We start from the raw sequence: 13,840 nt of genomic DNA on the forward strand, positions 1-13,840 counted from the left end.
CCTTAGAGGTCACTTTGGGGTAAATTAGAGGTCAGGCCAGCCCATGACCACAACCCATACCATGTGGGGAAGCAGGAGAGTGTGAGAGGAACGAAGGTAGAAGGAGAGGATGGGGGAGGAGGATGAGCTTGAGGAAGAGGGAAGGAGAGGATGGGGAATAAGGAGGAGCTTGAGCAAGGAGTAAGGAGAGGATGAGGGTGTAGAGATGCACAGGGTGACCTTGACTCCCCACACACAGTCTGGCTCCTGCAGGGCATCAACTTTATCAGTGGTGGCGTCCACCAGCACCACCACCCTCCCTACCAAACACACAAACTCCTAGTCAGTCATCCACGTACATCCGCTACAACAACTGCGTAATTCCTACTTTTATACATTCTTCTCTAACGTTTCGAAACATTATAGAATAACCAGAATGTAGGTCTTCGTGGGGTGTACGAGTACCATTCTTCAGCTCCAGGCAGGACCTCCGTGAAATGATACCGACAGACTCTGATGTTGCATGTGCTATCGTCTCATCTTCCTTGGGCAGCCTTTGAAAGTCTCGAACGTTTGAGCTGACCGTTCGTAGTCTGAAAAAATTCTTGTCAGTGTTATCATTATGTATGTTGTGAAGGTATGTTCAAGGGTTTGCAGATGGCACGATATTATATTATTTGGAAGGTGCGTGTGTGGGAGGGGTGAGTGAGTGGGTGTAAGAGTCATTTATAGTGTGTCTCTCGGCCCGAAAATCAGTCAGTGTCAGGCTAACGTAAACTCCTGACCTAATCCTTGAACATAAAGAATTAGAGTCAGGTTGGGGGAGATATTTATATACCAAACCAACACTGAATTACACCCGAGCACTAATTTGGTCACTTATTTCCTAACTTCTCGGTGTGTCGACACTCCTCACATAATATCGAAGATCATACCTCGGGGTGACTCTTAGTGTGTTATTTTGTTCTGCAGTTTTTATATAATCCCCGCCTGGTCTTACGATCCCAAGGTAAGTGTGTGTGTGTGTGTGTGTGTGTGTGTGTGAGTGAATGAGTGAGACTTTAGAGGGTTGCCCCGGAGCCTGGCACCAGCACCAGCACCCGGGGAAGATGTGCGATCTTTGGGGTTTAAAATATATGATTGGCTAAAAAACAAACCTATTAACCCCCAATCGGCGGCCATCATCAATGTTTCATCACTTGCCGCGGGTCACTTGATATATTATTATTGTTTGTCAGTGTCTGGCTGTTACTCAACTGATGAAATTCTATCACCCCCGTAGTGCCCTCCCCCACCACCACCCAAGAGGGGCCTGGGCGGGAGGCCCCAACCGCCGCCGCTGCCTCCCCCACCGCCCCGTCGCATGCCCCCCCCTCCCATCCCCCAAAAGAGGCCTGGCCGCGTAATATCCACCAAGCGGAGAGTGAGCAGCGTGTTGGCTGGTTGCCAGCTGTGTCGTGCAATACTGCAGGTGTGTGGGAGAGGTGTTGCCCTCCCTCAACCAACCTACGCCCTCTCTATAATTCCTTCTCACCCAAGTTAATCTCCAACAGACTTTTTGTTGGCGTGAGGTGGTGGTGGTGTCAGGAGGGGGAGGCGTGGGTGCTGGTCACGGTGTAGGTGGGAGGTGACCTGAGGGCCAAGGTTGGTGCCGCTGGTTGGGCACGCGAGGCTCCGGCTGGGCAGAGCATGGATGCCTGTGTATGGTGCGTTCATTTCGCGGGAGAGCGCGTGCACACACACACACACACACACACACTATGTGACCTCACACAGTATGGCAAGAGACCAACCCGGGCCATCAGCTGTAAACTATAATAATTTGTATGTTCAGTTCATGTTCCTTCTCCTTTCAGTAATGAAAGCTTTTGTTAAACGACCCACCCACCCCATGTCTTTGCATGTAATAAGTCATTTTTGTCTAATGTATATTTTCAGCCTTCGGGCTGCAGAACTTTCTCAATAAACCGTTAATTATTATTATAATTATTATTATTATTATTACACACATACTGTGTGTGCTAGGCAATTCCGTACACGATATAAGAATGCCACGCCCAACACCTTTCCCCTGGAAGACGTTCACATATCACGCCCACACGGAATTGTTACACCTATCATGTACAAGGTATTCATTGGCCACGCCCTCTCACAGTTATCAACGAGAATAGAGAGACACTTTAAGGAACACTCCTTCTTGCCGTCGGTGCCGCCGTCAGGAAGAACACGGCCCATGACAATGGGCAGCCTCCTCCTGCTGACTCACCCACCAGGGCTCCTCGTTGTGTCTCAGTTGCTTCACCAAAGAGGAGCCACAGTCGAGCTAAACGGGTGTCCTACTGCCCTCAAACGATGGAAATCTCCTTGCGTTACCGGTTAAAATACAGTTATATTGGTAGTTCCCGTAGACTCTGTAAAGGGTTGTGTTGCTCCAGTGGCCTTCATCTTGATGCTGGTGATCTGTTCCTTGAGCAGCAAATATTATACATACGTGGTCATGCTCCCCAACGCTCCTGCAGTCATCACTGACGAATGTTTAGTCTTCTTTACCAAATATAACCATTCAAATTTAAACGCAAATTCTTAAGAGAAGTAATGATAGTTGCCGACGCACGATTATGTTAATGTGGATATAACTCTGGCTCATCAGTTCCCGGTTGTTGATGTTGCCATGGTGGGTCCCGGTAAACACGGGCCCCAGGCGCCTAATGCTAGTGTGTCATGCTGTAAATGTGTAATTATAAACCTGCTTTGGAAAGACGACTCAAATTACGATGCACTTAATTGCAATGTTAATGACTGTAAAATTCTCCGAAAACATTTTAAAATGTTTTCGTTATTCATCGTCGTCTTTTCTCATGTGGTCACAGCTACTACCTTTAACAAAATTTTCGCGAACCTTAAGAAATTTAATCAATATCAAAATCACAACAGAATACATTTTAGACCGGTTAATGACGCCAAAAAATGTCGGGGTGAAGGACTTGTGAAACGTTTCTGTGGCTACGATTATTAGTCATTAAATTCAATCGTAAAATTTCTTAAGGGATTCATTGACAGTGTGACTTAGAGACTGGCACAGTAGGAGCCTCTCTGACGGTCAACATGGAGCAAGGAATTGATTTTAAGGGGAGAAGGTAATGGTTAACTCTCTTGGCATTATTATTATTATCGTCCTATTACAAGTCTATTATTATTAGTAGTAGTAATATGAAACAGTCCTACACGAGAAGCCTTGGTATGACTGACCATAAAAGTGACTCATCCATCACACTATTACTTAACATCATTCATTATGTTATTATTATGGAGAAACAAAAGTGGCGGTATTTAATGTTTTTGTGTTGTGTTGTTCCAGATGTTGTGAGGCAGCAGTATGCGAGTGAACATGCACGAAGGCGGCTTGATGGAGGTGGAGGACCCCCTGGAAGTCCCTCCTGGCCACGCCCTGGTCTCCCACACGCAGCCGTACGCGTCTTCGGCAACGGCGAGTGGTGGGGGCGGGAGGATCAAGGTGGTGAGGCTGATCAGGAGGAACGGGGAGTCGTACGGGTTCAGCCTGCGGGGAGGGCGGGAACACGGCACCGGCTTCTTCATCTCCCACGTTGAGTCTGGCTCAGAGGCCTTCCTCCAGGGCCTCAGGGTGAGTACCTCAGCTTTTCTGACACCCCTTCTGTGTCTAGGTCAGGAGGAGGCTGAGTTCCTCTTGCCTTCTCCCTGCTCTCTGGGTTTGGTTATACCTTGTCATTCTTCATGTCGTCGTTATGTCATATTTCCCTTCATTCTTTTTCGACATTGTTTTCCGTCTGTCGCTCCCATCGCCGTATGTAACATGTTTTATCTTCTGTTTATCATTCTTGTTTCTATCTTAATCTAGTCTGGCTGTACTCAAACTGACATGTCACCTCTAAATTATTTCTGATGCCATCGTGCCATAAAACCTTTAAGTCACTCATGTTGTAATCGTCATGTTTTACTTTCCCAAACATGTCATTATTGCCATGCCTCCTCTACGCCTTCGTCAGTTCATCCCAACTCCACCAGGACCCGGCGAGGAAGTTGTTCATCACGAGGGACCAATCTTAATTCTGTTTTAGTGACTCGATTTGCAGTTTCTCACAAGGACTACACAGTCGTCTCACATAACTAACGTTTCCACCTTAAAAACTGAGGTAGAGCGGCCACGCTTGTCAAGGGTAAACAACATAGTCAGAGTTAAGATTTCCTCTCCAATTGATTTTTTTTTTGTCTGGCTGGTAAAATTATCGTTACTGAAGGTCATCCGTAAATGAGTGATGATACAGGCTGGTAGATCGAGCTATATATGTAGTATAATCGAAATAAGTCTACTATATGTTTCAATATATTAAAAGACATACTAGATAGATTTTCTCATAATAAGTTCTTGATTCATGGAAAAAAATATATGTACTAAGAACATTGCCTGAAGAATGGTCCCAACAAAAGACTTTACACCTGATAGTTAATAAATGTAACACGTGTGTACCCAGACAGTGTAAGAGGGGTAGGTGAGCATATTGCGTCAAGGTGGTATAGAGAAATGTTGAAGACGTGAAATACCACGAGTGCAGCGGCGAGGTGCGTGGCCACGACCCTGGCCTGGGCACGTGTGGGGTGGCCTGGGCACGTGTGGGGACGGGTGTTTGTGTGTTAGGGTCTGGCCATGGGAGAGGCGTAGGTAAGCACGTATGGCCAAGGTAGAAGAGGTGGCCAAGGGAGGAGGGGGGGACTGGAACACTTGAGGAACGATTCACCTTTCCTGGTATTCATTTTTCAACACCAGTTCGTGGATGGATCTGTACAGATGGACAAGGATGACACGCGCCAGGCAAAGAACCCACACATAGTGTCATGGGCCAAGACGTGTAACGCAAACACGGCCACATTACGCACGCACTACACACACACACACACACACACACACCTGTTCCCCGTTAACCTTCATGATATCCCTGAGTATTCGTGTTGTATCAGATAACTTGGAAACCGGAGGCGCTGTTTTATTAAGGTAATGACATTATTACCTCGTGAGTGACAGCTCTCCCACCCCGCAGGCTAGACGACCGAGGCCTCACATCACTTAATCACCCGAACCTAACCTAACCTATAACCTGCACAAAAACCTAATCTTATATCATCCTGCTGTACGTGTGTCCGCCATACAGTCTGGTAATTCTCCCATTGGCGTGAGAGGACGTACGTATGTCTGAAACATTATAAGAAATACGAAGAATTCATTAGTTTCGACCTTGTCCATCTGTGGCTTGCGAGTTTTTGTTGAAGAAGAAAAGTTAGTGTCAGACTGTAGCATATTTTAAGGTGTGGGAGTGTGTGTGTGTAGGGGGGGGGGGGAGGTGCCAAGCTGCTCAACTCCTTCTCACCTGTCATTACTCTACTCTGCCAGTGACAGTAATTACTCTAAGTAGTATCGAGAGAAAACTGTACAGTGTAACGTCAGTACTATTACACTGTGGCATCTCGGGGGTGACTTGTGATAGTATAGTGGCAATGGGTCGACCCCCTCCCCCCCCACACACACACACCAACCACATTATTCATATCCTAAACAAAATTACACGGCCCCTTCGTTTCACACCTTCACACAATTCCCCAAGCACAGTATAGACTTAACTGTGTTTTAAGTGTGTTGCAACAAGTAGCCATTAACTAGACATTTCTCGGGTGACAAGCGGATATAACCTACTCTTTAGAATTACCCGGTAACGGAATTGCGGTCTTCTTCCTTGACCTGCTCACCTTGGTACACACACACTCATACACACTTGAGTCTTGTCCCCTAACCTTTTTTTCGTGGTACCTTTTTGTTTCTGTTCGGGAAAATGCAATTATTTCTTAAGGGTATTTTTTATTCGTTCTTTACCCTCTTGTGGTGAGAGAATTGGTGACTGTAATATCTGTGTGTGTTAAAAAATAAATAATATCCAATAGTTTTGTAATGAAGGTTGAGAATTATTGAAGTGTTGGTGGTTATTTTTTCTTCAACTATACACAATACTATAACGTGTGTGTGTGTGTGCCCGCCCCAACAGCAGTACCGACCAAGGCCAACCAGCCCTCTAACTCCTATCATTCATATTCTTCTCGCTCAATTGAACATTCTACACTGTCATTACCCAATAAGTATTCTCCGATAAAAAACATTACTCAGCCGAAATCATTCTTCAACATTCCCCCAAAAATATCATTCTTCCAACAAACCATTCACTCTACAGCCATAAACATTCAATGAAAAATATGTCTCGGGAAGAAATAGTCATGGCTAATATGACTTGATTTAGTAATACTGAAGAGGTTGAATTGGGGTTAGAGTCCAGGGTGTGTGTGTGTAGGTGTGTGTGTGTAGGTGTGTGTGTGTGTGTGGGAGGGGAGAGAGGTGTAACAGGAAGTGTGGTGCTTAACAGAGGAAGCGGAATGGAGTATGGTGTGTGTGCGTGTGTGTGTACCGCCGGACACCACACCCCACCCTCATCCCTTATTCCCTTGGCACCATCATCCACCACCCCCCACACACTATACAACCAAGGACGGAAGCTACAGTTAACAGCGGAAATTGTTGTGACGCCAGGCAGAAAAATATGTTGGTTGGATGTTGAGGAGTGATGTGATTTTTTGGCTTGTCGTGTTAATGTACGGGAGTCTGGGGTGGGGCGGGGTGGGTGTGGACGTGTGGTAGGTGGGTGAGTAGAAGCTAGCTGGTCCAACGTATGGTTGTTAATTCGTACGCCAATTCTCCCTAACTGGTATTATTTTTTTTATCTTGACATCAATTAATTTAACATTTGACGAACAACGACAACTACTACAACAATACTGATAATAATAATATTAATCTAAGTGTAAATTATATTCTTTAGGACAGACGAGGTCATCAAGTAGTAAAGAGAGACTGACGATATCCATAGGTCAAGTCAGGTCAGGTCATTAGCAAGGTCACCTCGGCAGTAGAGTGAGAGTTTCCACAGTTTCATCATCTGTAAGAAAGTTGAAACAGGTGTGTGTGCGTGTGTGTGTCCGTGTGCGTTTTGGCGGACTTGTTATGCACGTTTATTTCCCTCATTAATAGAAGTATATAAATATGCATCTATTGCAACACGGAAATATAACTTGAGTTTTATTATAATGTTGGTCATGACGCGGTAGCCGGAACCAGTGCTTGAGATAATCACAAGGTCGTAAAATTCTGTTTGTTTTGTGTGTTTGTGGACGGGGTTTAGTTGTGTTTGTGTTTTGTGTGTGTTATGTATGTGGAGTTAGTTGGTGTTCATGTAGTAGTGTTTGTTATTGTTCTCTCGTTACCTGGATACTAATAGGCCTGTGGATCTACTTCCCTGTTTCCAGGTAATGATTTCCTTGTATGTTTGTATTTTCTGCAATTTTAGTTAAAGTTGGAGCCAATACACACGGAGGCCTTCAGTACCTGTGTTTAACCATGCAGCAGTAGGCGGTACATTTTAGAATAATGTTACGTTTTTATTGTGCAGTATATCACCGGCAATTTTTTGTTTACTTTTTGTTTGTTTACTAGGCTCTGATGGTGGAAAATGATTTTCCGAAACGTTAGTGATTAAAGAAACCCAACTTAGTCAAGATGTTTGTGTTCTCCCTGGTTCTCCTCTTCGTTAGGGAAATATCGTTAAGGGTTATTAAGGGTCAGGGTTTCTGGTAGGACGAGGCAGTGTTACCAGGTCAGGGAACCGGAACCACGAGAATCTTAGCTCGTTTTCGGTGTCATTTTGGCCACCATTTTTGTTTTTCGTTGCATAAATGAACCAATTAAGGTTTCCTCTGATAGTCTCTGTTTTGGGGGAAGACATATCGTGTGAAATTTTCAGAATCATGACTGAGGATGTCCGGGTGTGGCTATGACTCAGCCTTAGTCACAGTAGTAATTATGACAACTTCTCACCTTCACTCATCCCTGGCCAACCTCGCCATCTGAATTCCACCACAGGAGGCCACAGTGTTACACAACCTGGGTTTGTCAATCAATATTACCACTTGCCGTTTTATCCGCGTCTGGTACACCCACACGCACTCAACGCCCATATCCGGTAGCACCCGTGTGTGGCATTACCAAAGGAAGGCAGGATCAGCAGTGTGGTGTCCTGGGATAGGAGGCATGAGTCGGGTGTACCCGGATCATAAGAACATAAGAAAATAAGGAGTCTGCAATAGGCCGGTTGGCCTGTGCATGGCAGCTCCTGTCTAGAGGTACAACACCTCTATCATCCTTGAATCTATCTAGCCTCCTTTTAAAACTTTCCAGCATTCCAGTACTTACTACAAAGTTGCTTAGCTTGTTCCACTCGTCTACCACCCTATTTGTGAACCAGTTCCTTCCTATCTCCCTCCTAAATCTAAACTTATCCAACTTAAAGCCGTTGCTTCGAGTCCTATCCTGCTCGGATATTATAAAAACTTTATCTATATCCCCTTTATTGATTCCTTTCACCCACTTAAATACTTCTATCATATCTCCCCGCACTCTTCGTCTTTCTAGGGAATGCAAGTTTAGTTTCTTTAATCTATCTTGATATGGAAGGTTTCGAAGTCCCGGAATCATTTTCGTCATTCTTCGCTGCACCGACTCCAGTGAATTGATATCCATTCTATAATAAGGGCACCAGAAGTGAACCGCATAATCGAGGTGCGGCCTGACTAGCGCAAGATATAGTTCCAATAAGACCTCCGCACTCTTATTAAATACATTTCTAGATTTAAACCTAATACTCTGCCTTATTTCGAACATTAACGCACTGTAGGTCCGGGCTTACAAGTAAGTACCCCTAAGTCGACCCGCCAGAAGCACAATATGAGCCACTCCCCACATTCAACAGTGATGTTAATTGTTGATGGTATTATATTCGTTAATCTCCACGCCACGTTGTTTCTTTGCGATATTATAAAGATGGTTTGTTGGGTAACAATGGTTGGTGTCGTGTGGTGGTGCTCAGCCTGACGCACTATACTGTAGGTGGCAGCTCGAGGTACACATCTGTGTGGTGCCTCACCTACCACAGTCTGGGTACACAGTACACTCCCACACATCAAGGTCTCACTCCACAAAATCCTCTACTATAATTTTTTCTCTGGCCTTCATCCACCTTTCATAAGACACCCCTCTCTTCCTCAAGACGTCTTCTACCTCAGTCTTCTCTCCAAGCCTAACACGTACCCTGGCACCGTTATTCTTCAGGTGCGCCTCGCTCCTCCCTCTTCCTCGTAACGTTCACACGGGACCATTAATTTTGTTTTTTTTCCCACGAGTATCGCGTCTTGCATATTTAACCTGAGAGAGGAGCAAGGTGCCATCACGTGGTGTGGGTGTTGAAGGTAATTTGAGGTAAATAGTTGCCACACCTGATATAGCTGCCTCGTCTTCTTCTGTGACTGATATGTAAGAACAGGAGGGAGAGTAGAAAGACGGAGGGAAAGAATGAACTGAGGGGGAGGAGGTACACCACTAGTAGATGCCATCACGTGCGGGGGTTAATGCGGCAGGCGCCACCCATGCGCTAATACCGGTCTCCGCCATCACTACCACCATCGTCACCACAATCACCACCACAGTTACCACCATCACCACCACCGTCACCACCACAACCACTGTTACCACCACCGTCGCCACCATCATCACCACCCATGCCTTCGACCCTCACAGATAAATATTTATCTTACATCGTGGTCACCAAAACACAAAGGACTAATCAGGATGTTACTCAGTCGAAAATCATATATATATATATATATATATATATATATATATATATATATATATATATATATATATATATATATATATATATATATATATATATATATATATATATAAACTTCAGTATTTCCTGATAGCGGGGGAAACGTCATACAGCGAGGATTATGTGACTTTGTGGACGCTGAAGGAGACGCAGCCGAGGCCCAAAAACTTCTAGAATGAGGAACGTGAAGGCCGGGGAGGGGTAAGGGGGGGACTTGAATTATCGTGATGGGAGGAGGAGGAGGTGAAGGGGGCAACGCGGAAGGCAATTTTAAACCTCGTCCTGGTTTGACATTCTCCATACATGACATGAATCTTTTAGTTTTAAACACGCCCATAAAAGACTGTTAAATCAATGTATTTTCCCAGTAACTGTACCAGAATAAATAGAGGTTGCAATCCATTCTGCGAGTCACACATTACCATTCCACGGTGCAGGACCCCAGCAGCCTACAGCTAGGGAGAACAACAGTTAAGATGGCGGAGTTATGTTTACTTGTTACAGTCCGTCTGGTATCAACTACGCGGGTCATTAACGGAAGATATAATCAATCTCGAGTCGGAATCACTATATAGACATTGGTTCGTGACTGCGACCACACTCCTGGGTACACAAACGTGAGATACTCAAACACCTGTCTTCCGTAGGTAACAGTACCTCAGCTCTGTAAGTAAGTACAGCGTTGTGTTGTCACCTCCAGTACTGAGGCTGAAGCACCGACTCCTGTATCTCCGTCTATCTATTATTTGCTGGCGAAGGTCTTGCGGGATCGCTCACCGCTCACTATCCAGACACTAACGCCAAAAGCTTATCATTATCTCCAATTTCCACGGCAAATATCACGAACCCGCCCAACGTTCAGAACGACAGCCAACACTTGCCAGTTGCCGCCGGTAACCACACCACGACCCCCAGCGACTGCACGACGAGCCATCTGTCATCTAGATCTGGTCACCACAACGATGATAGTCGAGAGGTGTGGCGACAGGTCTCAAATCCTGGTGATATTTTGTCGCGCTTCAAGTGTTATACAGTCGACACGAGGTCGTGTATTGACAGAAGGGCGGACGTGACGTTACCACAGTAGTCATATTGAGTCCAGTGTGACGTGACACTTTTTTCTTGAATAAAATCGTTTCCATAGGGTCGACAATACAATTTGCTAGTTACTGATTATTTCAGGTTTATATTTAACATGAATTCGAAATTGTCTTCCCCTTCTCCTGACTATTATATCTAAACATTCCCTCGACCCAACAGCTGTAGGTAACCCCCCTCATCACGGACCCTCACGTACTCCCTGAACTAGCCGGGCCTACGCCACCACCACCACCACCAGCTGTACCTTCTTACTCCAACCTGTTGTTGCATTGTGTAATTTGCTGGAGGTGAAGTTGGACGCCAGCTGGGCCTCCTGTGCCGCCAGACGGTGCCCAGTATTACCACCAGGTGCTGGTGCTCCCCCTCCACTATGACTCTCAATTTCTAAGGATGACCCTCTTCCCTTACACCGGACTTATCCTCTTACTCGCCGCATTTTGGGTATCAGAAGAACTACTGGTATGTAAACGGAATACATTGAACGTTTGTGTCAGTGAGACCCAGAGGACGCATGATACTGTAGTTGTTTAGTTTGTGTCATGATGGGGCAGACGCGGGCTCGTAATTCCAGGTGCTTACCACACCTGTCACCAGGGACCCCACACTTGTCTGATATTCATTCGCTGGAATAATAATAATAATAATAATAATAATAATAATAATAATAATAATTGAAAACAGAAAATATACTGTTTATAGGACATGACGATTGTTGCCAAAGTCAAACGTACAGGCAAAACAAAAATCCACAGAGTAATTTATGTAACCAAAACATCTATGTCGAGTTCCACACATAATACCAAATATTGTTTTTGACCAAGATTGAAAATCATTTGCCAGAAGAGAAAGGTCGAATGATAACTTCGCATTTTCACTTCTCTAGATTCACAAACAAATTTCTTCCCCCTTACGTTTTTATTGAGGTAGAAAGTGCTTATTCTGCCTGTGAGTGAACTGTTAATTGGTGAAGCAAACCTTTGTACCCAACATCTGTAAAACACTCGGCGAGAAAATGTCGACACCGACAATCTGTTTTCCGCCAGAGCTTCCTGCCACCAGTAAAAGGGAATGGAGGTATTTACAGGGCGACCCGCAGGACGGCAGATGGCCGGGGTGAACTGGAGTGACCTTGGCAAGATAATGGGCAGCGGCAGTTGTTATGTCCGTAATCCTGCATGACCAGGTTCTCCACCACCAGTAAAGTGCATACACAGAGCTGTTTGTTTACCCGTTTCAATTGGAGAATTACATGTGTATGCAGGTGTACACGGAACATAGAGGACACTGAAATAATACAAAACACTATTGGGAACAAGTTTAGCCCGGGTAAAACATACGACAATAGACAATTCGATACATTGGACAGATCAACAAGCTCATTGGAGGGAGATTTGTAATTTACATTTAAAATTATCTTCCGTAATATCGAGAGACACGAATGTTTTGTCATTACGCATTAAGGGAGGTGGGTCTTGGTGGGCGGGCGGGGACGACGTGGGTGGCCGCTACCTCCGCGTCCCCTGTCACTCAACAGTACATTATGAAGATTTCTAATATATATATATATATATATATATATATATATATATATATATATATATATATATATATATATATATATATATTAAGACAAGTCACTGATTTCAATGACACATTTACTCTATATATATTTTTTTGCTAGGAACGAAGAGTAAAGGTGTGTTAGTGTTCCTGGTGGTGGCTCAGGTGAAGCCACTGTCAAGATTCTCAAAGATACTTATGGCGGATATTCCTCTTAAGTGAAGGATTTTGAATACATCCAAGTGTTTGACTTAGATAAACTACAAAAATAACGCCCAACAATAGTATCAGAATTACGCTGTGACTCGTCCATTTACGAACAGACAATCTTGAGGTACAGAATCTTTGGTAAGATGCTTTACCTTAATTTCCTCTCCTAATTCTGGTGCTATAGGAAATTATTGTTGAGGTTGTCATGGTCACAGTAGTACCTATAGTCTATTAAGGCCAACTCTCACTCATATTATGCTCAATCGTTCATATAACATAGTATTTTCGTGAGCTATCCGTATGAACGGTTTCCCCACTACAATACTGTCCAGAGCAGTCCCTAGGGGGCAGGGCAATTCATCCCTTTGCATTCTATATATATATATATATATATATATATATATATATATATATATATATATATATATATATATATATATATATATATATATATATAACGAAGAGGAGAACCAGGGAAAACACATCTTGACTAAGTTGGGTTTCTTTAATCACTAACGTTTCGGAAAATAATTTTTCATCATCAGAGCCTAGAAAACAAAAAGTTTTAAAAAATACAGGTGATATACAATAAAAACGTAACATTATACTAAAATTTACCTTCTACAAAAAAAACATTATAATTTGAAATTGATAAAAATGACGAGAGACCTACGTACAAAACTAAATTCAGAAAATAAAAATATACAGGAGGTATAACCTTAATTTAGACGAGCCTTAGTGCGAAAAACACAACAATTCACAGGAAGCCATATCACAAATGGATGACTTTACTTTATACTGATGCAAGGCTTCCATAATGAGGATGTCCGTCTCACAGTTGCTCCTGCCAAAAACTGAGAAATCAGACTGCGAAAACGGGTGGTCAATGGCCATGTTGGTGGGCGTAGTTACGGATAGCTGAATGTGGTGGTTGTATAATTAACTGGCCTGTTCGGACGGAACGGCCCAATTGCTCATGGATGCGAGTTATCAAATGTCTTTTTGTTTTACCTATGCTGCCCTACAGCGCGAACACGTAAATTGATAAACAACTGAGGATTGCAGGTGTGTGGGTATACCCACTAAGTGACTAAAGTGTAGGTAGCGTACCATCCTCGCTTAGATCGCAAACAAAACATGTTATATATGCACGTCTGAACAAAAGTTAATCGTTGTAATTCTAGCTATAT

General features: G+C 43.9%; 1 protein-coding gene across 11 annotated transcripts in view; it reads left to right on the top strand.

Annotated features, from left to right (window-relative positions):
* The window catches only part of LOC121865409 (serine/arginine repetitive matrix protein 1-like), a 137,307-nt gene that overhangs the window by 99,014 nt on the left and 24,453 nt on the right, over positions 1–13,840 (top strand). For all 11 annotated transcript variants that reach the window (XM_042364782.1, XM_042364779.1, XM_042364783.1 and 8 more), the window contains one exon: positions 3,338–3,622. In XM_042364782.1, coding sequence (XP_042220716.1) covers positions 3,356–3,622 — 267 coding nt within the window. In that variant the 5' untranslated portion in view covers positions 3,338–3,355. The remainder of the gene's footprint in view (positions 1–3,337; positions 3,623–13,840) is intronic.

The sequence above is a fragment of the Homarus americanus genome, unplaced genomic scaffold, assembly GCF_018991925.1.
Source record: "Homarus americanus isolate GMGI-L3 unplaced genomic scaffold, GMGI_Hamer_2.0 scaffold25483, whole genome shotgun sequence".
Lineage (NCBI taxonomy): Eukaryota > Metazoa > Arthropoda > Malacostraca > Decapoda > Nephropidae > Homarus > Homarus americanus.